Source organism: Heloderma suspectum, chromosome 2 (genome assembly GCF_057233095.1).
Source record: "Heloderma suspectum isolate Gila_16-S chromosome 2, 16-S_ref, whole genome shotgun sequence".
Lineage (NCBI taxonomy): Eukaryota > Metazoa > Chordata > Lepidosauria > Squamata > Helodermatidae > Heloderma > Heloderma suspectum.
In genome coordinates, this window is record NC_139459.1 from 228,907,598 (window position 1) to 228,930,465 (window position 22,868).

At 45.6% G+C, this 22,868-nt stretch overlaps 1 protein-coding gene across 1 annotated transcript in view; it reads right to left on the bottom strand.

Moving 5' to 3' along the window:
• FBXW10B (F-box and WD repeat domain containing 10B) overlaps positions 1 to 14,031 on the bottom strand; it is a 44,321-nt gene extending 30,290 nt beyond the window's left edge. The window contains exons 1-7 of the mRNA XM_084832373.1: positions 13,488 to 14,031; positions 10,415 to 10,570; positions 6,701 to 6,907; positions 6,485 to 6,612; positions 5,181 to 5,300; positions 4,656 to 4,765; positions 1,514 to 1,717 (exon numbers count right to left, since the gene is read on the bottom strand). Coding sequence (XP_084688499.1) covers positions 1,514 to 1,717; positions 4,656 to 4,765; positions 5,181 to 5,300; positions 6,485 to 6,612; positions 6,701 to 6,907; positions 10,415 to 10,570; positions 13,488 to 14,031 — 1,469 coding nt within the window. The remainder of the gene's footprint in view (positions 1 to 1,513; positions 1,718 to 4,655; positions 4,766 to 5,180; positions 5,301 to 6,484; positions 6,613 to 6,700; positions 6,908 to 10,414; positions 10,571 to 13,487) is intronic.
• Positions 14,032 to 22,868: the final 8,837 nt, after the last annotated feature.

The window sequence follows — 22,868 nt, forward strand, 5'->3', positions numbered from 1 at the left end:
TTGGCGGTAGGAGCATTAAGCTACGATATGCTGGGAGGTCTTGTATTTTTGGCCCTGCTCCTTTTCCCTTAGGACCCCCCCCTTTGTCTGTGGCCCCCCACCCATCACTGGAATATAGCCCCAATAACCTTCTCCAAAATTCAGTTTGGCCCTTGGGCTGAAAGTGGAGTGGAATACTGATATTAATGGTGCAATTTCCATTGTCTAGCATGTAGACTACCGGAATGTGTGCATGTGGCAGTTGTTTATGTGGCATGGCACATCCAATGTGTTGCTTGAATCACCAGATCTGTGTTTCTCTGACTACCCTGAACTGTTCAGACATGCTCTGACATTCCATCACCAAGGATACACCTTGTCCAGTGTATCCTACCTGTTGGTACCAGATTTTGTAGCTTTACGCGTATATACTAAAGTGTAATGATTTTGGTATTTGGGTGTAACATATTGTGGGATGCAATGTAACAGATGGTAAGAAAAAGTGTCATCTGGGGTACCAAGAAACATCACTCAAAAGCTATCATTCTGATAGTGGCTTGCATTGCTGTGTCCTGTTTGATCAACTGTTTTGTTCTGTCATTTTATGGCACTATACATTATTACTGCGTGAACTGCCCTGGAATTCAGAAATGAAAGGCAGCATATAAATATTGTAAATAAAATCACAGCAGCTAATTTGCCATCCTGATGCTCGGTCAGGAGCTCAGTTCTTAGTACTGTTGTGGTGAAAAACACTGGGAATCCTAACCTAACACACTAGTTCCCAAACTCTTTATTAATTTGATCCATGAATGGAATTTTGTTCCATCCATTTGCCAATTCAGGTCCCAGCTACAGGATTGAAGCCCTCTGTCCTGCATTGTTCTCAAGGCACTTTACCAATCTTCTGTGATCCACCTGCTTCCTGCAAGTCTCCCATGTTCTATTGGTGGGTTTCAATCTACTTCTTAGAAGTACACGCCATACAGCGCACATGCTAACAAATTTTAGACTCAGGGGATATAATAGTAAGTGAAGCATGTTTGAGTACCATCAAAAATCAAGCACTTAGATGACACTGATTTCAATGGATTTCAGTGGGTTTCACTGATTTCAAAGCTTTTTTTTCAGATTATGCCTAGTGCAGGAATGGCTGGAAGATAGATCTGGATCTACTGGTAGATTCCTGGGTGATTTGCAACAGATTCGCAAGGACTTCTGACTCCCAAATATTTCACAATAATAGCAACAGAATGACCCTAAATTATACTGTTGAAACTAAGAAAGCTTAGGATAACCAGGAGTGGATTTTTTTGTGCAAGGACTGTGAGCTCTGTTCATTTCTGGTGCTCAGAACAAATTCCTGAGCCCAGAAGTCTGAAATTCTAAGTGTTAGAATACACCAGTCTTGAGTTGGTGGATCACAGGGTTTCACTAAAAAAAACAAAGTAGATTCTGGAAGCCTGAAGTCTGCTCAACCTTGGCCTGGTATATCCAAATGCACTGTAAATGAATTAGGACCAGCACAGCTCACCTGATGCTGAGATCATAGCTGCCACTCAGAATGAACCCTTTCTGTTCATTGAGGTATACAGCCCGGATGCTACCAGCATGCCCATAAAGGATAGGAGGGACTGGCTTCAGGTCATTCACATTCAGCAAACGGATTTTTCGGTCTGCAGAACTGATGGCCAACAACTTTCCACCACTGTAATGAACCACCCTGTTGGGATCTATACTGTAGAAAAAGCAGAAGCTGCAGTGAGGACCTCATTTATTTTGATATTTATTTAATTTATTTCCGTTATATCCCACCTTTCTTCCATGGTGAAATGCAAGGCAGCTAACATAGGGTTCCCAGGTGGACTCCAGTCAAAGCACTGATCAAACCCACATCTGCTTTTTTTCAGCAAGTTTACTATATCATGTCCATTCAGAACAAGTCCTGGGTCCTGCTTGCAGCAGTAGTGCTGTGTGTGTGTGTGTGTGTTGTGTGTGTGTGTGTATAAATATAAACACTTGATCCTTGCAGCCAGATGGTGACTTCCAGTCTGCTATGTCTATAGCAGGGGTGTTAAATCTCTTTCGGCTTGTGAAGGAACTGAGGTAAAACTGAGGCAAAAGTTTAACTGCTGTGTTTCGTTTCAATGACTAAAGGACTGAATGGGTTAACAGTAAAAGAAAAATGTATGCTTTTTAGTCAAGGCTTGTGCCTGAGGTAAGTTACTTGCAAACATGATGTGCTGAGAGATTGGCAGTTGCCGTTACTACTGAGGTATAAATCAAGCCATGTTGCTGTCTCTATATATGGGGAGGTAGGATCAAAATTGGTACCATCTGATTGGAGAATAATTGAACATTCTAAGGATACTCATTGGTCCTAAGTCAGCACAGAGGTGTGGTGATGGAATGTTGGCCACACCAAAGCTGATTGGCTGGAGGGTTCTGACTAGAATGAATATAAGGAGCTGTGGATCGGTATCTGGGGTGAGTTTGTTAGGAGGAGTCTGCCAGGGGAGTCTGCCTGGAGAGTTGCCTGAGGAAGAGTCATCAGAAGGTGTCTTTGTGAGAGACTGGGCAGCCTGAAGAAGACATCAGCCAGGAAGAAGAACAGCCACAAGACTGGGAGGCCAAGCTAAGAGCACCATGAGGCCGAAGCTAAAGCAGGCCCACAAGTGAGGAGAGGAAGACTCTCGGAGAAGACTTAGGAGGAAAGCCGAAGCCTGAGTGTCAGCTGATGGTGGTGGTCTGAAGACAAAGCAGCTGCTGGACCAAACTGAAGACCACAGGGGGAAGCCTGGTGAACAACCATAAAGGTTCCAAGTGGAAGTCACGCTCTACCAGAGAGAAGGCTGCTTTTCATAGCACCTCATTGCTAGGCCTGAGAGTGGAGGGTGGAGCTTGATACGGGAATTGGCTTAATGCTGGTTACAGATAGGAACTGGGGCTTCTAACATCTGATTGGGAGTAAAAGTAAATGTCTTAAAACCATGTGTAAAAGTAGTAAGGGCATTCTTAAATAATAAGCTTTCTTGTTAATAGAATGCTATATCTTTGTTTACTTTCCTGGTATCTGATCTATTTTGTCTGGTATCTGTTTTGTCTCACACCTGATGACCAGGAGAAAAGGCGTATTTTAAATAAAAGGGTGTAGTTTAATGGTGGCAGCAGAAGTGAAGGGAAGGATTGCCCAGTGGTGAGGGGTGGTTCTCCACATTTAGGGATGGGGTGGGATTGCCATAGTGTACAGGCCCCCACCCTGAGGCTAAATTCTATTTTGGAGAAGCTCTCAGAAGGCAAAAAGGGCAGGGCCAAAATACCAGCATGTTTTTAGCTTTAAGCTCTTACTGCCAGGAGAGGCATCTCAACCTTTTAGAATGGGGAAAAAAACTGCACAAACACTGGGGAAGCACTAAACATCTGATAGTCAGGGGAAAGGGGGACAGATGAAGGGGGCATGGCTATCTGGAGAACCCTGGAGGGCCACAATAGGACTCAGGAGAACCAGATATGGCCCCTTGACCAGAGGTAAGGCAACTTTGGTCTAAGCAATATATAAAAGGGAACTGATGGACCTTTGTGTGAATGAGCATATGGAATTCCTTTCTTGGCAGAGTGGACTGATGCTGGGTGAGCTGCTTTCACCCCAAACTGTAACTCCATTGTCCTCCAAATCACTTTGTTTTTAAGTTTTTCGTTGAGAAGCAAAAAACCAAAACACCTTAGAAAACATTTTAATTTTATTAACTTAAAAAACAAAAGCATGGTCTGTGCCTACAGTGATGCACAGCCAGTAAAATCCTTATCTCCTTGCTTCTTAATTAAGTGGTTGTTATTACCATGCATCATGCTCTGTGAGTTTGTTACAATACAAACAGCTTGGGTACAACTTCTTTAGTGTACATATCTCTCTGGCCATCCATAATAACTGGGATGTTTGCATTTTAAGGACCAGCTGGCAGGGGATGGGAACAATGACCCAAAGTGACATGCCAGAGAGATGTGCCTTTTTATACTGCTGACTTGGGCGGGGGGGGGGGGGGAGTATATAAATTCCAAACAGGTGGATTTGGAGGTGTAAGACATCTAGCAAAGATCAGCTCAAAATGGAGAATACATTTCAATGACTGCTGGCTTCCCTTGAAGCCAAGCTAATGACAACCCAAACAATGAAAATTTGGTGGCATAAGATGTTGCCTTCTTCCCCAAGGCCTAAAGAGCCTCACTCTATGGGGAAGTCTTATCTTATGGGGGAAAGAGGAAAAGAATGCATTGGACTTTAAGCCCTTATTATTTACTCTTATATGGTAGCCATGATCCATGGAAGCATGTAATAATAAGCTCACACTTTTTGCGTGGAGTCAGCAATCCTGGTGGTTCTTGAGATGATAGCATTCAAACCAAGAGAAGTCTTCCATAGCTGACATGTAACCCCAAGGCAGAGGAAAGACAGATTCTTTAGGATGCTGCTATTGGGGATGGGGCTGCACATGCTAGCTATTTTTTAAAAAAATCATAGGTGGGGGAGGAAATCTTTCAACCTTGACAAGAGGGTTAAGGGAATGCAAAAGGCCCTATGCTGTGGAAGAGCAATTTTGAGGAAAATCTGGTGGGATTTGGAAGGGAAGAATGGGGGTTGGATGAGGGAAAACATGCACTTTGCCATGTACACATACCTGTCTACTAGAACACGAATGTTATAGCTGCTACAGAAGACGTTCCTCTCTTCTAACTTGACAATGTCTGTCTCTTGACCATGATATGCTTTCTGCATGTATTCATACTCCTTAAAGCAAAGTGAAGAGCAGTGGTGATGAGAGAGAAAATGGCACACACAGAAGCAGGTGACTTCCCACTTCAACTGACAGAACTGGGGCTAGACCTTCCTCATTCCCAAAGAAACCTACCAGGGCCCTAATCTAAGCAGTATGGAGAGTGTGCTCAGACAGGACAGGGACACACACTTCCACAATAAGGATGTGCAAACTTGGGCTCTTACTCATTTCTTTGGGAAGGAAGGATCGTAGCTTCAGGCTGACACAGCTCCACCCTTCCATATTCCAGGCAAGGTTTCTGTCAGTGATGGGTCCGTAGAGGCCAAGCAATCAGTGGCAGATAACTGAGTAGAGCCCAGGAATTTCCTACCACCTACTCCAGTCCAGTCCAAGGAATTCCAGGAATGAAGAACACCCACAATGCACCTTTGCTATTTGCTTGTGCTTGCTTCTGATAGGGACTATGTCACCATCTTCGGTTATCTGAGGAATGGCAACCTTGACTATTTTGGCATAGTTGGGAATTGCTCCTTTAGGGCATGACCCCTGCAACAGACAAGAGATACCACAAGGTTATTATGCAGGATATAGAAGTTGTCACTGAAAAGATAGATCCAAAATGTCTGCAACTGGTAGAGGGTACTTTTCAGCAGGTCCATCCTTAGCAACTGTTACACTCCACAAACTAAACATATTTAGTTGGTGGTGCAGGGAGGCTTGGGCTATGATTACCATTTGGAGCCATAGATCCATCCAACACAAAACAGGAAAGCAAGTAGGTGAGGTACATTGTGTACCTTGTGGTACAGCGTGACCTGATAAAGCTTCTTATGGCACATTTGAGAGAGATGGATGCACCCTTGGGAATTGTATGCAGGTTCAAAGTTTCATGAACATGTAATGTTGAAATTATAAGCTCCTTGCCATATGTTGTTCATAAACTGACATGAAATGCAGGCATATCTTCCCCATATTGTCCAAGTTTAATAAGCACAGATGGATTGTGGTGTAGTCCCAAGCTATCCCATAGTGAAAAAGACTAACTTATTCTATTTCCATTTATAGCATAACAGAATGTATGCAGACAGATGCTTTATATTAACCAAAGAATTCCACTCTCTTTGTTTTCAATGTATGGCAGCACTAAACATGGCCATGTGCCCTCCCATGCCCAATTCATCGGGTAGTTTTTCTTTTTCTCAATTGCTCAGGCATGCTTTATTATTTATTGCTGGAACAAAGTAGACAAGTGCAACAGGGTGGCAGATGAACAGCCTCAATACAGACATCTGCTCTTTCAAATTAACCCAACATATGAGTAAACAGGGAAAAATAAGCACACAATTTAGATATAGGAGCACAGGAAGGACCAGGGAATACAAAGGGAATGAGTAATGCGAATTCATTGCATTGAATTCAATGAATGCGAAAGAATGAAATGTGAATTCATTCGCTCATGTGTATGTGATGCGAATGAACACCCTGCCAAATATAAAATTGTCATGTCCTGCAGTTTTGATCTTGGATGCAGATGTGTCTCCCTGAGAATGCACACAGCATATTACACAGTGCCCCCAACTGGAGGAGGAGGGCAACAGCTCAAAACGGAAAGGAAGCTCCATGGTCTGTGAAGTGATGAAGGACCCTCTTGCTCCTAAATAGCAAGCCCAGGGAAGCTGTTCTCCCACCTGCTGCACAATGAACACGGGTAAAGGTGCATCACACAGTACCTGCAAGAACACAATTTCACTCCGGAGGGAACGATTTGATATAATGTCCTTCCTCATTTGTTTGATCAGGAACTTCCAGTGTGGACTCACATGGGCACATTTGGTCAGGGATTTGGGGTCCAGCATGCCTAGAGGATCACAAAGAGACATGTGTTAATCTGTGTTGCCACAGAAGGGAAGCATTAGGGAGCTGTGAGGAGGTTAAGAAATCCTTACGTAAGATGCGCTTGGACAGATGGATGGGCAGGCAGCGAATGAAGTCTTTGAACTTGTTGATGTTGAGGGTCTTCTGGGAAGAGGCGGGCACAGGGGCTGCAACATTCAGTGCAACTAAATAGTGACTGGTATCATCCATGTCCTCAGATGGGAATACAGATAGCTGATCTGACTCTTTGGACCAAGGCCTTTGCATACGTAGATGACCTGTGGCAAGGATAGGGAAGCGGGCAAATGGTGTATTATAGGGTGGCCATAAAAAGGACTGGGATGATTAGAACTTGCACTCACCTTCTACATCCCTATGGTTCAAAGGCTGCACCCTGACCAAGCAGCCTGTGCCTCTGAGCGATGGGCGTCTGCATAAATTGGCCAAACACAGACCAGGGCTTTATCAGAGATAATGCACCATACAGTCCCGCATCTTGGTAGGACCCTGAAACATTGGATCTTGATTGTGTCATTGGGCTGATAGCTGCTATTGTGTTCAGATGGGACATTTTTCCTGAAGAGAGCCCAGGCAAAATGTATCTCTAGGCAGATGAGATATGAATTGACATAGAACTAGGGGCCAAGTTAAAGAAAAGGGTTGTAAACACCAGGTCTCAGGTGTCTTGCTGAAATGAAATAACAATGTATTGTTTAAATCAGCCTTACCCAATACTGCCTGGGATGATGGAAGTTGTTGTCGAGCATATCTACATGGGAGCAGGTTGGGGGATGCTGGTTTAAACTAGGGATGTGCATTGGATTTAGCTGACTCCCAAGTCAAATCTCTGCTTCAGAGAGATCCTGAATTTCTGCAAGGCAACACAGGATTCCCTCCAAAGTGACCAGAACCAAAACTGGCCTGTCTCAAAGCTTCATGTGTGCTTTGGCACATCAGAGGGCTGCAGAATGGCAGACGGGTTTTCTGCAAAGGAAGTGCTACTTGGCGTTCACTTTTCCAAATACCAAGGGTTTTTTCCATATGCCAAGGGGAGTGAGGTCACTTGAGCCCCTAATGACAGTGCCAGCTCAATAAACACCCCTAGATTGTGAACCTGTTCCTCTATCAGGGGTGCTATCCCATCCAGAACAGTCTGAACACCATGCACCTGGGTGGATGGACAACCAACCATCACTATCTCTGTCTTGTCTGGAATGTGTCTCAGTTTGTTCATCCAGTCCATTACCACGCCCAAGAACTGGTTCAGGACAGGATTTATTCCTTGTATTTTAAAACTTCATATAATTACAAACATAGGGAGTTCTACTCCTGCCGGATGCTGAGTTCGTCCACATCCTGTTGGTTGTCATAAGATGAAACAGGTTTTGCTTTCTAGTTAGTGTGGTGCAGTAGCTGTAGTGTTGGACTTAGGATTTATTGAGGAATCACCATGGCTTATTCACTCACATGTCACGGGTGATCCAGATGACACCACCATCTTTTTATAATCTGCCTGGGTTTCCCAACTTTTTTCTTAATGTAGAAAATCCATTAAGCAGGGAAAGAGCAGAACAGCTGTACCTTTTCTTGGATGGTATGGAGACTAAAATGCAGAATGGAAGCAGGGTGGGAGGAGCTGTCCCTGGGGAAGGCGGATGAGGGGTGAAGAAGCCCCTCCTTTCCTGATCACTTGCCGTGTACTTCCTTCCTGTTGTAGAACCAAGTCCTGCAGCCCCTTCCAGCTCTTCAAAACGGCATTAGCAGCCACCGAAGGCACAATCCTAGGCATGTTAAGTCCTACAACTCCTAGCATTCCCTAGCCAGCATGCTGGGAATTATAGGACTTATTTCTGTCTAAACATGCATAGGATTGCACCCTTAATTAATTGTTTCTTTGCTGCTTTACTCCCAGAATGCAGTGTGTCTAGTGCTGGAACTGAAATCGCCTGTTTAACGTTGTAGTTGGAAGAAACTGATCATCTAGACCCATTTCAGTCGGGCTTCAGGCCTGGGCATGGGACAGAAACGGCCTTGGTCGCCTTGGTGGATGATATGAGGAGGGCTCTGGATAGGGGTGAATGCTCCTTCCTTGTTCTCCTCGACCTCTCAGCGGCTTTTGATACCGTTGACCACGGTATCCTCCTGGACCGCCTGGAGGGGTTGGGCATTGGAGACACTGTATTGCGGTGGTTCCGGTCCTTCCTCTCTGGCAGGTACCAGAGGGTAGCACTGGGAGAGGAGGTTTCGGACCCGTGGCCACTTACTTGTGGGGTGCCACAGGGTTCCATCCTCTCCCCGATGCTATTTAACATCTATGTGAAGCCACTGGGGGCTATCATCAGGAGGTTTGGGGTGCAGTGTCATCAATATGCGGATGACACGCAGCTCTACCTCTCATTTAAATCTTCACCAAGGTTGGCCATAGAATCCCTGTCCAAATGTCTGGAGACAGTGAGTGGCTGGATGGGGAGGAATAAGCTGAAGCTGAACCCTGACAAGACCGAGGTACTTTTGGTGGGAGACAAGAGGAGGCTGGGGGATGTTGACCTGGTGTTGAATGGGGTACGGCTACCCTTGAAAGACCAGGTCCGCAGCCTGGGGGTCATTGTGGACTCCCAGCTGTCCATGGAGGCTTAGGTGTCAGCTGTGAGCCGGACAGCGCTGTTCCAACTCCATCTGATATGGCGGCTGCGCCCCTTCCTTCCCGACCATCTGCTCCCATCGGTAGTACATGCCCTGGTCTCCTCTCATTTAGACTACTGTAATGCGCTCTATGTGGGGTTACCCTTGAAGACGGTTCGGAAGCTGCAGCTGGTACAGAACGCGGCAGCTCGCCTGATTAAAGGCAGCCGCCGGTGAGATCACATCACTCCAGTGCTGAAGGAGTTGCACTGGTTACCAGTTGTTTTCCGGGCCAAATTCAAGGTGTTGGTTTTGACCTTTAAAACCCTATATGGTTCCGGCCCAGCCTATCTTAAGGAGCGCCTCCAGCAACACCAGACAGGCCGCTTAACAAGATCAGCCTCGGATGGCCTTCTCTCTGTCCCATCAGCCAGGACAGCTAGACTGGTGGGGACGAGGGAGAGGGCCTTTTCTGTGGTGGCCCCCACTCTGTGGAACTCCCTCCCTAGGGAACTCCGTCATGCCCCCTCTTTAATGAGCTTCCGTCGTGCATTAAAAACGTGGTTGTTCAGGCAGGCATTTGGGGTGGGTTAGGATATTTTAAAAAAAATGTTTATGGTAAAATTTTATTGTTTTAAATTGTTTTATGGTGGGTTGTACATCGCCCAGAGTGGCTGGGTGACCAGTCAGATGGGCGATTAATAAATTTAATAAATAAATAAATAAATAAGCTTGTAGGATGGAAAGGGTTCCAACTGGGTAGTGTCTAAAGCTCTGAAAATACATGATGGAGATAAGGGGCACCCATTCCCACCAACTGCCCTTCCCATCTGTTTGTTCCTGCCAGCAGCCCTCTCCTCTATGTAAGCACGTGCTCTGCACATTCATCACAGTTATCTAGCAGAAATAAAGTCAGTGTGAAAACCATGCTGGAACTGGAACCAGGCGAGTTGGAGCACACAAATTCAGGTTGTGGATGTATTGGACTGTCTTGGGCAAGAAAACAATTACTCCACCTTGGTTCTGCACATGTAAAATGCAAATAGTACTGGCTTACCTCACAGGGTTGTCATAAAGAGGATTAAGTTGGTTAAGGAATCTGTATATTCAAAGTGGCAAGTGTGTGTGTGTGTGTGTGTGTGTGTGTAAAATCAAATCCCTACCAAATATGGTGCTATTCTCTGAAGCAAGGTAGTTTTCAAAGGCTGAAGAAACGCCAGTGGCTTGAGATGCAATCTGGCTCATAACCTGGAAGTCAGATTTGTCCTGCTCCTTCAGAGGAAACACAACATCTTCTACTTGCTCTTCATCTGGCAGGACTGGAAGATTAAAATCACAGGGGAGATACAAAACGACAATGAAAACACAGACCTGTTTCACAGAAGATGGTTCTAGGTGGGAGGATAGGAACTGACCTCATGGTTTGCCACATTTCACACCACAACTGAGGTACTGAGGCCAACGTTACACGTGTTGGAATTAATTCACGCGAGACTGGGGCATTGCTGACTTAGTTCTATATGCTTTTAAGTTTCTCAATGGAATCCTATGGTTTATAGCAGATTATTGGGATTAAATATGTACAGTGCCCAAAAACAGCTTTACCTCCAGCAAAAGAGAGGCAAAACTTTCTTGGATATTTACAGGGCAATGGAGAACCATCCTCCTAAGACACGCCTACATGCTCATAGTCTCCTCCCGCCATGGCAGTAGTGTGGGAAACCCTAACAGAGATCCAGGGTAGCTTGGATTGTCTTTCGCATAAGGTATTCTACTCTATACATAAAACATCTGCAACACAAATGCTGCCCCAATCATTTCTTGAAAACCTCAAAGGATGGAGGTTCTACAGTGACTCTCACCTCCTTATTTGATTGCTGAACCTCTCTTATTTTCTAAATAAACCCATTGCTTTTTGTCCTGTTCTCAGCACCAAACTAGATGTGCTGTTAAATGGGTCTTTGCATTTAATACACACATTTTTTAAAAAAATGCAGATAACAGTGCTGGAAGGGGGGTGGGATAACTGGCAGGATTGCAGCAGGCAGGGAGAGATTTCCTTCCAATGAAAATAGCGGTTTCAGAGAGTGGTTACCCTTAGGAGCAGCAGCAGGGGAGGAAAGAGTTCACCTCCCCCTCCCCGCCTGCCTCAATCTTGACAATTATTAGCCTGTCCATCCCAGTAGGTATTTGCCTTAAAACTGCAAAGATGCATTTAATGTCATATCTACTTTTTCCCTCAATATATTCTGTGCTTTGTTCTCCCTCTCCATTGTAACATGCTCTAAAATATTTGAAAGCTTCCTGGATATTTCCCCCTCAGGATATCTTTCTTAAACCTCTTTTCCTTCTGCCTTTCCTTGCATAATATGTTTTCTACAGCCTTCTCATCCTCAAAGCTTCACTCTTGATCCTTTCTGACTCACCAACAACCTTCTCAAATTCCAAAGCTTGAAACCAGGGCTGAACGGAACAGTACTGTTGAATCCTGAATCTTGGAGATTACGCCAGTATGACGGAACACAGCTTCAAATGGCATAATTCGCTTCATGATCCAGCAGCAGCACCTAAGTTCCTCATCTTCGCTTCACAGTCTGCCCTAACCCATAAATCAGCCTTCGTGCGCCAGGCAGTGCTGGCTCCAGGTTTTGAGGGCCCTGGGGCAAGGCATCCTCAATGGGCCCTCCCTCGGCGAGTCTCCCTTCTCACTGACATCGCCACCAGCTGCTACAGCTCTTCATCCTCTTTCTCATCATTACTACTGCTTCCTTCCTTGCTTGACAGGCACAGAGCTACTAGGCTGTGGCACCCGCTGCTCCTCCTTTTCACCATCACCATCGCCTGGACCAGAGTAAGAAGCAGGTGAACAGGCAGGCTGCAATGGTGAAAAGGAGGAGCAAGTCCAAGGCTCTTAACAGTGGGCCCCTGCTAGGATGTGGGCCCTTGGCAAGTGCCTGACCATGCCAACCCTTGACGCCAGCCATGCACCAGGGCCTGAGAACAGGTAGCCCCACTTCCCCCTATGCAGACTGCTCATAGCACCTTGCATCTAAGGGGTGGGCAACCTGCAGCTCTAGGGCTGCATGTGGCCCTCATCCTAATTTTGTATGGCCATGAGCCTAATCCGGCGGCCTGCTGCATGGGAATGAAGAGGGAGAGAGAGAAAGGGGGGTGTCAGAAAGATAAAAGAGAGTGGCAGAAAAAGAAGCAGAAAAAGAAACAGAAAAGGGGGTGACCCACCCACTTCTGGCTTTGGCCCTGCCCACCACTGATTTAAGCTCCGCTCACCCCCAACATGTGGCTCTCGACAGTTTACCCATGAGGCAATGGGTCTTTGATGCCCACCCCTGTTGTGTATGAAGTGGATGTGACTCACATAAATTACTGCCATCGTCAGCAAAATCCTGCATCAACAGAATCCCAGAAGAGCCATCTACAGCCTTTCTACACCAGGCATTTATTGTGTGCTCGTGATTCCTCACTCAAGGTAGCTTGCAGGTGCTTTACGTGACATCATCAACCTCCAGTGCCTCTCCTGTGCTTTGCAACCATTTTAACGTGTGTTTTTCTAACCAGGGAAGTCTGGTATTTCTGTAAATGGCAGCATGAAACCCTGGTGTATTTGTGGAATTCCGCTATGCCATAGTACCACCTAGTGGTTGTGTAATGGAACATATGGAAAGGCAGAGAAAGAAACCCGGGGTGGGGGGTGGGAAACACATGTAAAGGAGCCGATCTTAACAGCGTTAAGTATCCAGAAGAAGAAGCCTCGGTACAGCGGTGGGTTAAAAGCCTCATGTGCTAACTGGAATTAAAAGCTGTAACCAAATGAACCACACAGTTGTAAGTCAGGTTTAACGTTGGTCTTCTCTGAAGTTGTCTAATAGATTTAAGCAAAAGTCCTATACACACTTACCTGGGAGAAAGTCCCATTGAACTCAATGGGACTTACTTCTGAGTAGACATATATAGAATTGCACTGTTAACACCCTATTCTGCAAGTGAATTTATGAATGTCAGCAATCCAGCAGATCTCTAGGGAAAGCTTATTGGGACAGTTATTTTGACTTTGATTTAGTTTTGATAGCTGAACTTCAGCAGCTAAGAAGCTGGCCCACTTGGGGGTAAAGGCAACCACACACAAAGCTGGCCTGCTGCTTCCTCTGTTTATTCTTATGATGCCTGATGGAGCGTCAGAGCTAGCACTTGCGGTCCCCGCACACACTGCCCAGTTACCTGGTTCCACCTTTTGGGGGGAGATAATCGTCTCATCTTCGCTTAAGAGGCTATGAATCAGGCTAGCAGCCACCAACAGCAATTGCGCATCACACATCTGCAGCAAAAGCAATATGTAGTTTGCTTTGGTCCAGAAACTGGCATTTAAGAACCACTTCCAGAGATTTGCCATGCCCTTCTCCAGTTTCTGTGGATCCAGTGCCCGATCCAAGGTGGAAGCGTCTGTGAAGCTGGAGCTGACGCAGGAACGGGAGTACGTGAAATCCTTGGTGTCGGTAGACTGCAGTAAGTTCCAGGCATAGTTCAAGAGGTCCTGACTTCTGAACCGTTTGATGATCCCTACCAAGAATTGCCTCTGGGTAGCTTGGCTGGCCCTCACAAACCACTCTCGGGTGGAGAAGGTCTTCCAGGACAAGATGCAGGACTTGCAGCTATGGCAAACAGGCACCAAGTCTGTCTGCTTTTCACACCGGAGGTCTGGAGTGTACTCTAATTTATACTCCAGGATCTCTGGGATCACCTCCACAACTGGGCGGGTCTTCATGGTATCAGCCCCTGTTTCATGAAAGAGGACACTAGAGCAACCAGCAAAGCACCAGCAGCTTTCCCACGGTCCTCCTACCCAAAATCTCCGTCTAGCAGCAGCAAGCCAGGGTTGGTGGCAAGTGAAAGAGGCACTACAAGGCTTCTGTTTGTGGAACCCTTTCTTTTTCAGAACTCCTAGGAGACACAGTTACTACCGTAATTCTCCTAGAATGTGTCCGAGTAAAAACTTCTGTAACTACCGTACGTACCATATAGACTCTAACAGACAAAGAGGGTTACTTCTGCCTCAAAATGTGAATAGAAAGATACAGAAAGATAATCAAACACATGTCTGCTTCAGATTTTTTTTTATCACGGAATATCGTTGTCACTTCTTGTGGGTGGGTGGGGGAATTAAGAAGTTACTGTAAGTGTTCTAATTAACCCTCATCCCTCTGAAAGCCTAAATTCCTAGAAATAAAGTCTAGGAGAGTAAATAACATCTGCTATCTCAAATATCTCTGGGGAGGGTATCTGTGGAACTCAGAGGGGAGCATATTTAACAGAATCATTTTTTTGTCCACCAGGTGCTAATGCTTGTACACATTCACCAAAAATTGGATCCATAAAAAGATGCCTTTATTTTAACATATTTGGTGCAATCCTATGCATGTTTACTCAGTAGTTACACCCATTTGATTCAATGGGATCCAAGGTAAATTAGCGTAAGACTGCAGCCTTAAGCAACAGTACTCATAGTGGTGGACGAGGTGATCTCTTCATGCATACACGAAGTGTAGAGAAACCTGAAAACAGTTTGTTATGGCATCAGCATACATTTTTGTAATGTGCTACCCTTGGGGTTTTTTTTGCTTCTCTTGGGGGTCAGCATTCAAGTGGGAAGATGTAATGGCATCACATTCTGTCATCAAGGCTCTCTATGACATTAGAGACTGTGACACCAGTGCAAAACTGAGAACCACTCTATACATCTTAATATATATATTTTAAAAGATCTTTTCAGTAGATACATAACTAAATTTTGCCAAGCTATTTGTCCCCCACAAAGGGGGCATTTTGTCCAATTTTGGGGTGGTAGTGGGGTAAAATCTATTAACGGTGTGTGTGGGGGTGTCTCTCCATTATTTATAAGACAAGAAGGCCGAGGTCTGCTTCAGAGGCTGGCAACTGTGAAAGGTCCAGGGACCATTTTTGCCCCCCCCCCCCAACCTCCCCATAGGTCTCTCTAGTTAAATAATAACTTGCCGGTTTGCTAAAATTTGGTGGCAAAAGCACACCATAGCATGCAGTAGCACTAACAGGGTTAAATTTAGCTTGTTTGCAGACTAAATGTTACCCTTTTAGCACTCTGTAGCTGCTATGGAGAACTAAAATGGCCAAATTTAGCTTGGAAAGAAACTAAATTTAAACCTCTTAGTGCTCTGTAGCCACTACGGAGCACCATTTTGTCTGTCATTCTTTTGAAAAATTGGAGGCATGGCAGGGGCAGTGGGGGCGGCAGGGGCTGCAGTTGGGGGTGAGGGCACACTGGGGGCAGGTGCAATGGAGGCCACATGTGGCCTGCAGGCCATATATTGCCCCCCACTGGTGTACTTTTTCTCTTTTTAAAAAATATATTATAAAAAGCTTTGCCACAGATTCAAGTGGCCATGGAGGTGCAATGAGCAGCTTAATCTCATAATGGATATGGATATACTTTAACCTACCCCACAGGGTTGTTCTGAGAATAAAATGGGAAGGAGGAGGAACATGTAAGTTGCCTTGTGCTCCTTGGAGGAAAGGCAGGATATAAATGCAACAATAAATAAGCAATAAATAAAGCTGCTTAAAGATTTTCTGTGTTGCCTTTCCATTGATTTTAAGGCCTGATATGTAGCAAGTTATTTCTCCTATCTTAAACACAATCTGTCTGATGTGGACTTGCAAAGCACTATTGAGGCTTTTCAGGACTATTGTGCCTTTATTTAGAAGCTTCCTCTTTGCAGCTTCTGTGTCTAATTGTTTCCTGTTCAGCGCAGCACAGCATTACTGATTATTTGCATCTTAAGTGCAATGGGGGAGGGGGGCAGAGAGGCTTTAATTACTAGTTGCCTCTGATTATTGTTTCCTTTCTTTTAATAGTGAAATAGTTTTTAGGGCCACTGCCACCTCCTAGTTTACTGTGGCTCTAGTGCCACTTCCTCCTCTTGGAAGCTAATTGGAAGTTCAATGGACAGAGGATGCCCCTGTAACATTTGCCTTGCCACAGCTGCCTTGTGAAGTGAACCAGTTGTGCATGCATTTATCTGATTGGTAGGATGCTGCTACCCCCCTTTTCACTCTGAGCCTGGCTAGGGGGAACTCAGTGGAACAAGCCAGTTATCTGCCTGAGATAAGGTAGCGACCTGCTGAGACTTCCCCGCACTGCAGGCAGACAACCTGCTTTCCTTTTACTTGCCTGGAGATGCACATAAGTAAACACAGGTAGGCAAGCCAAGTGGCTATGCAGGTGGGGCCTCTCCTGAAATTGCCAGGAAATCGTACTCAAACCTCAGCCCCAAACTGGAAGAAGGTATTTATTAAGGGAATATAATAAGAGACAAAAGCAGAATGGGTTCCTGAAAATATGCAAAGTATATGCATATACTTGCTGACCTATGCTAAAAACTATGCTAAAAAGCTTGCTGACCTATGCTAAAAACTTTGAGGTAAAACCAACACAGAGGTTACCTTGAGAGTTGCAACACACACAGCATCTTCAGGTAGTCAAAGGAGAGAGTGACCAGGAAGAGCAGCGACCAGTGTGACAAAGGAATGACCGAAGGAATAAAGAGCCATATTCCAGTTTTATTAAGCTTGGGTGGGGGGTGGCAAGGGCTGCCCAACAAGTTTCACCATCCAGAGAAGTGGCACATTCCTCTGTCAGCTAGCACCCGGCATAACAAAGGGAAGGCAAACACTGGCTGTTTGTGACTGGGCTGGAGGATGACAAGCTGGAGTCATGATTTTTATGCTATGGGAGGAGAAGCAGGGGAGGAATCTATAAATTAAATAAAATGAACAATGAAACTGGTATGGCATAGGTGTGTGGATAGGCGCTTAGGATTTTCATAAGCACAGACAGATATTGCAAAACCTAGGGGATAGTTTAAGAAGTTAAAAGATAAAGGCATGAATGTTTAACTAGTCTGAGACTGCGGCCTCAGCGGTGAGAGTATTGCTCTTTATTAACAGCTAGTTCACCAGAAGGTAAATATTGATCTGCAGATTAACGTTTTGATATTCAGGAGAATGACTATACCATTTCAAGCCTCTAGATGGCGACTTCTGCCTCCCTACTGGTTCAGAAGCAAAAACAGGGTAACATGTCGGTCTACTAAAAGAGAGTTACTGCAGTGCAGTGCAGTGCCCACGTCCAGAAGTTAGTAGTGGGATCCGCTGACATAAGCATTGCGACAAGGATGGGATTTGAACTGACAACAAAATGTAGCCTAGATGTTTCTGTTTATTTGTTTCACTGTGCAGTTTCTCTTGGGTCTGCTACTTGCCTCAGTTAACTGTTTCTTTATCATAATATAATCTTTTGACTCATTATAATTGAACACACATTTTGTCTCGCTGAGTGTTGCTTTGCATTTACTTTGCATCTGTCTACTCATCCAGTTTGGATAATTGACCATGGACCTCTTCCCAGTCTTCCTGGGATTTTACTATTCTGAATCATTTGGTATCATCTATAAATTTTTTTTAAATTTATTCTTCTTGTAACACACACTTCCATACCAGTGGGACTCTGCTTTTAACCTCCAGTGAGTAGAGAACCAGGCACAGGCTAGTCTAGAACAATCAGAAAGCTAGGCACATAAAGGGAAAAGAGGCTATGGAAGGACAAGACTCTCCAGTGGTGGTGACCTGCAAGGTGTGTGCAGTGTTTGTTTTCTTGCCTGAGAACAACATGGCCTACACCTGCAACAAGTGCAAGTTGATCACGCTGCTGGAAGAAAAAGTAAGTGGACTGGAGCAGTGACTTTCGACCCTCTGGGGAATCAGAGAACACAAAGAGTTCTTGGACAGAATGGTAGAACTACAGCAGCAAAGTGAAGACCAGAAGCTTGAAGAGCAACAGCAAGCTGAGGCAGAAGTGGGAAATGCTGAGGTGAGGAAAAATGCAGTAGAGGATACTCCTTGGAAAAGGGTGACAGGAGAAGAAGAACTAGACGCCACTCTGCACCAGTGGAAGCAGTGGTGCTGTGGAACCGATTCCAGGTACTTGTGGATGAGACTGGAAGACAGTCTGCAGAGGAAGAATTACAGGGGAACCTGCATGAGAGTGAGCAAGAGGCTGAGGGTCAGTCAAGCAGAGGCGATGAAACCCAGGCCTACAACAACAACAAGAGAAGAGTAGTAGTGGTGGGAGAATCCTTGCTGCATGGGATCGAAACCCAAGTATGTTGCGAAGACCCATGGACTTGCCAGGTATGTTGTCTCCCGGGAGGATGGATTAGAGACATGACTGAAAGGTTGCCTGCACTCATAAAGCCCATGGACAGGTATCCCTTTCTTCTCATCCATGTGGGAACAATGATACTGCCAAGCGGAGCTACAAAGAAATCACATCAGACTTTGAAGCTTTGGGAAGGAAACTCAAGAACTTTGGGGCCCAGATAGTTTTCTCATCCATCCTTCCAGCAGTTAGAAGAGGGATAGAAAGGGAAAGAAAAATACTCCGGGTGAATGACTGGCTACGAAGGTGGTGCCGGCGCGAGAGATTTGGAATCTGGGACCATGGACTATACTTCCTGGAAGATGGACTGTTGGCAAGGGACGGGTTGCACCTCACAAAGGCTGGGAAGAATGTGTTTGGCCACAGCATGAAGAACTTCATCAGGAGGGCTTTAAACTGAATCCTACAGGGAAGGGAGATGTAAAGTTGGGGGTAATGATGGACAAAGGCTCATGCACCGCAATGGAGAGAATAGCTCTAATAGTGCCAACAATAGTCTTCAGAAACATGTAGGAAGAAAGCCAGATTATGAAGCACATGGTCTTCGATGTCTATATAGTAATGCCCAGAGTATGGGAAACAAACAGAATGAACTTGAATTCTTAATACAGGAGGGAAATTATGACTTGACAGGTGTAACTGAGACTTGGTGGGATGACTCTCATGACTGGAATACAGCAATTGAAGGATATAACTTGTTCAAAAAGAACAGGAGGAACAGAAAGGGAGGTGGGGTTGCACTATATGTTAAAAATACATATCTCTGCACAGAAATACAGGAGGATGAGCTTGGTAGCCCCATCGAGAGCATCTGGATCAAAATAAATGGAGCAAAGAATAAAAGGAACCTGGTGGTCGGAGTCTACCACTGGCCACCCAATCAAGAAGAAGGCGAGGATGAAACTTTTGAAAAGCAAATAGCCAATGTTTCAAGGAAGCATGATGTAGTAGTAATGGGGAACTTCAATTTCCCCGATATTTGTTGGGAGACAAATTCTGCAAAACATGGCCCTTCCAAGAGATTCCTGACTTGTGTGGCAGATAACTTCCTCCTACAGAAAGTAGAGGAAGGAACTAGAGGATCGGCTATCCTTGACTTGATCCTAACCATCAGAGATGACTTAGTGGATAAAGTAGCAGTTACAGGAACTCTGGGGGAAAGCGACCATGTTATACTTGAGTTCTTGGTTCTAAGGGAACCAAAAGCTGAGTGTAGTCAAACATGTATCCTGGATTTTAGGAAAGCTGATTTTAATGAATTCAGAACAATGATAAGTAAGGTCCCATGGCAAATGACTCTAACAAGAAAAGGAGTCCAAGATGGGTGGGAGCTTTTAAAAAAGGAAATTCTCAAGGCACAATTACAAACAATTCCAACAAGAAGAAAAGGTGGAAGACAACAGAAGAAGCCAAGGTGGCTTCACAAAAAGCTTAGAGATGACCTGAAAACAAAAAAGGACACATATAGGAAGTGGAAGGAAGGCCAAGCAACAAAGGAAGAGTACAAGCAGGTAGCACAGAATTGCAGGGATGGCGTCAGGAAGGCTAAAGCTGAGAACGAGCTGAGGTTAGTGAGGTATGCTAAAAGCAACAAAAAGGCTTTCTTCAGCTATGTGCATAGTAAAGGCAGGGGAAAGAAATGGCAGTTCAGCTTTTAAATAAGGAAGGCAAAATGATCACAGATGACAAAGAAAAGGCAGAAGTGCTCAATTCCTACTTTGGCTCAGTCTTCTCCCCAAAGAGGGTCTATGACCCCCCTGGCATAGGCGAAGAACAGGCTGAAGGGGCAAGATTGCAGCTTGAGATCGATAGGCATATGGTCAAGGAACACCTAATTACTTTGAATGAGTTCGAATCTCCAGGGCCAGATGAACTGCACCCTAGAGTAATAAAGGAACTGGCAGAAGAACTCTCAGAACCGCTGTCTATTCTCTTTGAGAAATCATGGAGGACGGGGGAAGTGCCAGATGACTGGAGGAGGGCTAATGTTGTCCCTGTCTTCAAAAAGGGTAAAAAGGAGGGACCTGGGAACTACAGACCAGTCAGTCTGACATCAATCCCTGGGAAAATTCTGGAGCAGATGATAAAGCAATCCATCTGGAAGCACCTTGAAAACAATGCAGTGATTACTCGAAGCCAACATGGATTTGTCAAGAACAAATCCTGCCAGACAAATCTGATCTCATTTTTTGATCAAGTAACCTCCCTTGTAGACCATGGGAATGCTGTGGACATAATATACCTCGACTTCAGCAAAGGTTTCGACAAAGTGCCCCATGATGTCCTGATGAGCAAACTAGCTCAAAGTGAGCTAGATGAAACAACGATCTGGTGGATCCACAGTTGGCTACAGAACTGGACTCAAAGAATGCTTATCAATGGGAACTTCTCAAACTGGGGAGAGGTAACGAGCGGGGTACCGCAGGGTTTAGTCCTGGGCCCAGTGCTCTTCAACATTTTTATTAATGACTTGGAGGAGGAGGTGCAGGGAATGCTGATCAAACTTGCAGATGACACAAAATTGGGCGGGATAGCTAATACACTGGAAGACAGAAACAAAATTCAAAGTGATCTTGATAGACTGGAGCACTGGGCAGAAAACAACAGAATGAAATTTAATACGGATAAATGCCAAGGTCTGCACCTAGGAAAAAGAAACCAAATGCACATTTACAAGATGGGGGATATGTGGCTCAACAACACTACAAGCAAGAAGGATCTTGGAACTGTGGTAGATCACAAGCTGAATAGGAGCCAACAATGTGTTGTGGCTGCAAAAAAGGCCAATGCTATTTTGGGCTGCATTAATAGAAGCATAGCTTGTTCCCGGGGGGGGGGCACGCGCCATCACTGGGGGAGCTGCTGCTGGGGGAGCCACTGCCAGTACTGCCTAGGGGAGCTGCCGCTGCCGCTGGGGAAGTCACTGCCATCACCAGCTCCTAGGTCCTCTGGACACATGCCAGCAGCTTGTTGCTTGTCTTGTTGTATCAGGGGGATGGCGGGAACCATTTTTAAAATGGCGACTCCCTGTATTTCTGGACACACAGGGAGTTGCCATTTAAAAAATGGCTCCCCTGCTCCAGAACAACAAGACGGCTGCCAGTGCGTTTCCATAGGACCCAGGTAAGGAGCTGGGGGCTGGGCGGAGGCAGTGGCGGTGTGGCAGCTGGGCTTCCGGATCACATCATGGCCCCTCCAAGAAATTCGTGATTTGTGTGGCGTATAACCTCCTCCTACAGAAAGTGGAGGAAAGCACTAGAGGATTGCTTATCCTTGACTTGATCCTAACCAACAGAGATGACTTAGTAGGGATGTACGAAAGCCTTACCTGGCTCCGTGCCAGGCAATCCATGGTGGGGGGGAGGCGCTCCGTCCCTCCCCCTGGAATTCTCCCCGGCCGGCTCTGCTCGGCGGCGGCTCCGCAGAGCCACCAGCCGGGGCTGGCCGCAGCTGGAGTTCCGGCCGTGGCCAGGCTGCTGCGGCCACAAATGGCGGCTGCCGTAGCAGCCACCACTTGCATCCTTGCAGTCAGCCTTGATAGGCTACGTCTGGAGGGGCCATGTTTTGCAGAATTTGTCTCCCAACAAATATCAGGGAAATTGAAGTCCCCCATTACTACTACATCATGCTTCATTAAAACACTGGCTATTTGCTTTTCAAAAGCTTTATCCTCATCTTCTCCTTGATTGGGTGGCTGGTAGTAGACTCCGACCACCAGGTTCCTTTTATTCTTTGCTCCATTTATTTTGATCCAGATGCTCTCGATGGCGCTACCAAGCTCATCCTCCTGTATTTCTGTGCAGAGATAGGTAGTTTTCAAATACATTATGTATTTGATAATGCATTCACCCATTACGTCCACTACTACTAAGTTCACCTTAAAACCAGGCACTCCAACTCTCCCATATTGGCTTGGAGAGTACAGAGTTATACCTGTGGCACCCAGTGCAATACACTGGATAGCCCCAATACACTGGATAGCCCCAATACACTGGATAGCCCCAATACACTGGATAGCTGGCTTTCTATCTTCGTAACTGGTTTGTTGTTGTTGTTATTATTCTCTCTGTATTCTCCATTGTTACTATTCTCTTCCCTGGAAAATGAAGTTATTTACTAGGAGAAGGCAGGGAAGGTTGCCTGCCCTGGCCTGGCCTGGCCTCCTTGTCCTGTTGCTGGACTTGCATGGGTGCTTAACTCGCGTGTATACCAAAAAAGGCTTCTTTTTACCTTGATGCTTTGTCACTGGGGCTCCTCACGTTCAGTGAGCTGGGCTCCCTTGCAAGCCTGCCTCCTTATGTAGTTCTAGCTAGCGTGCCCCAACTGCTGCTGCAGCCAATTAGATTAGAGGG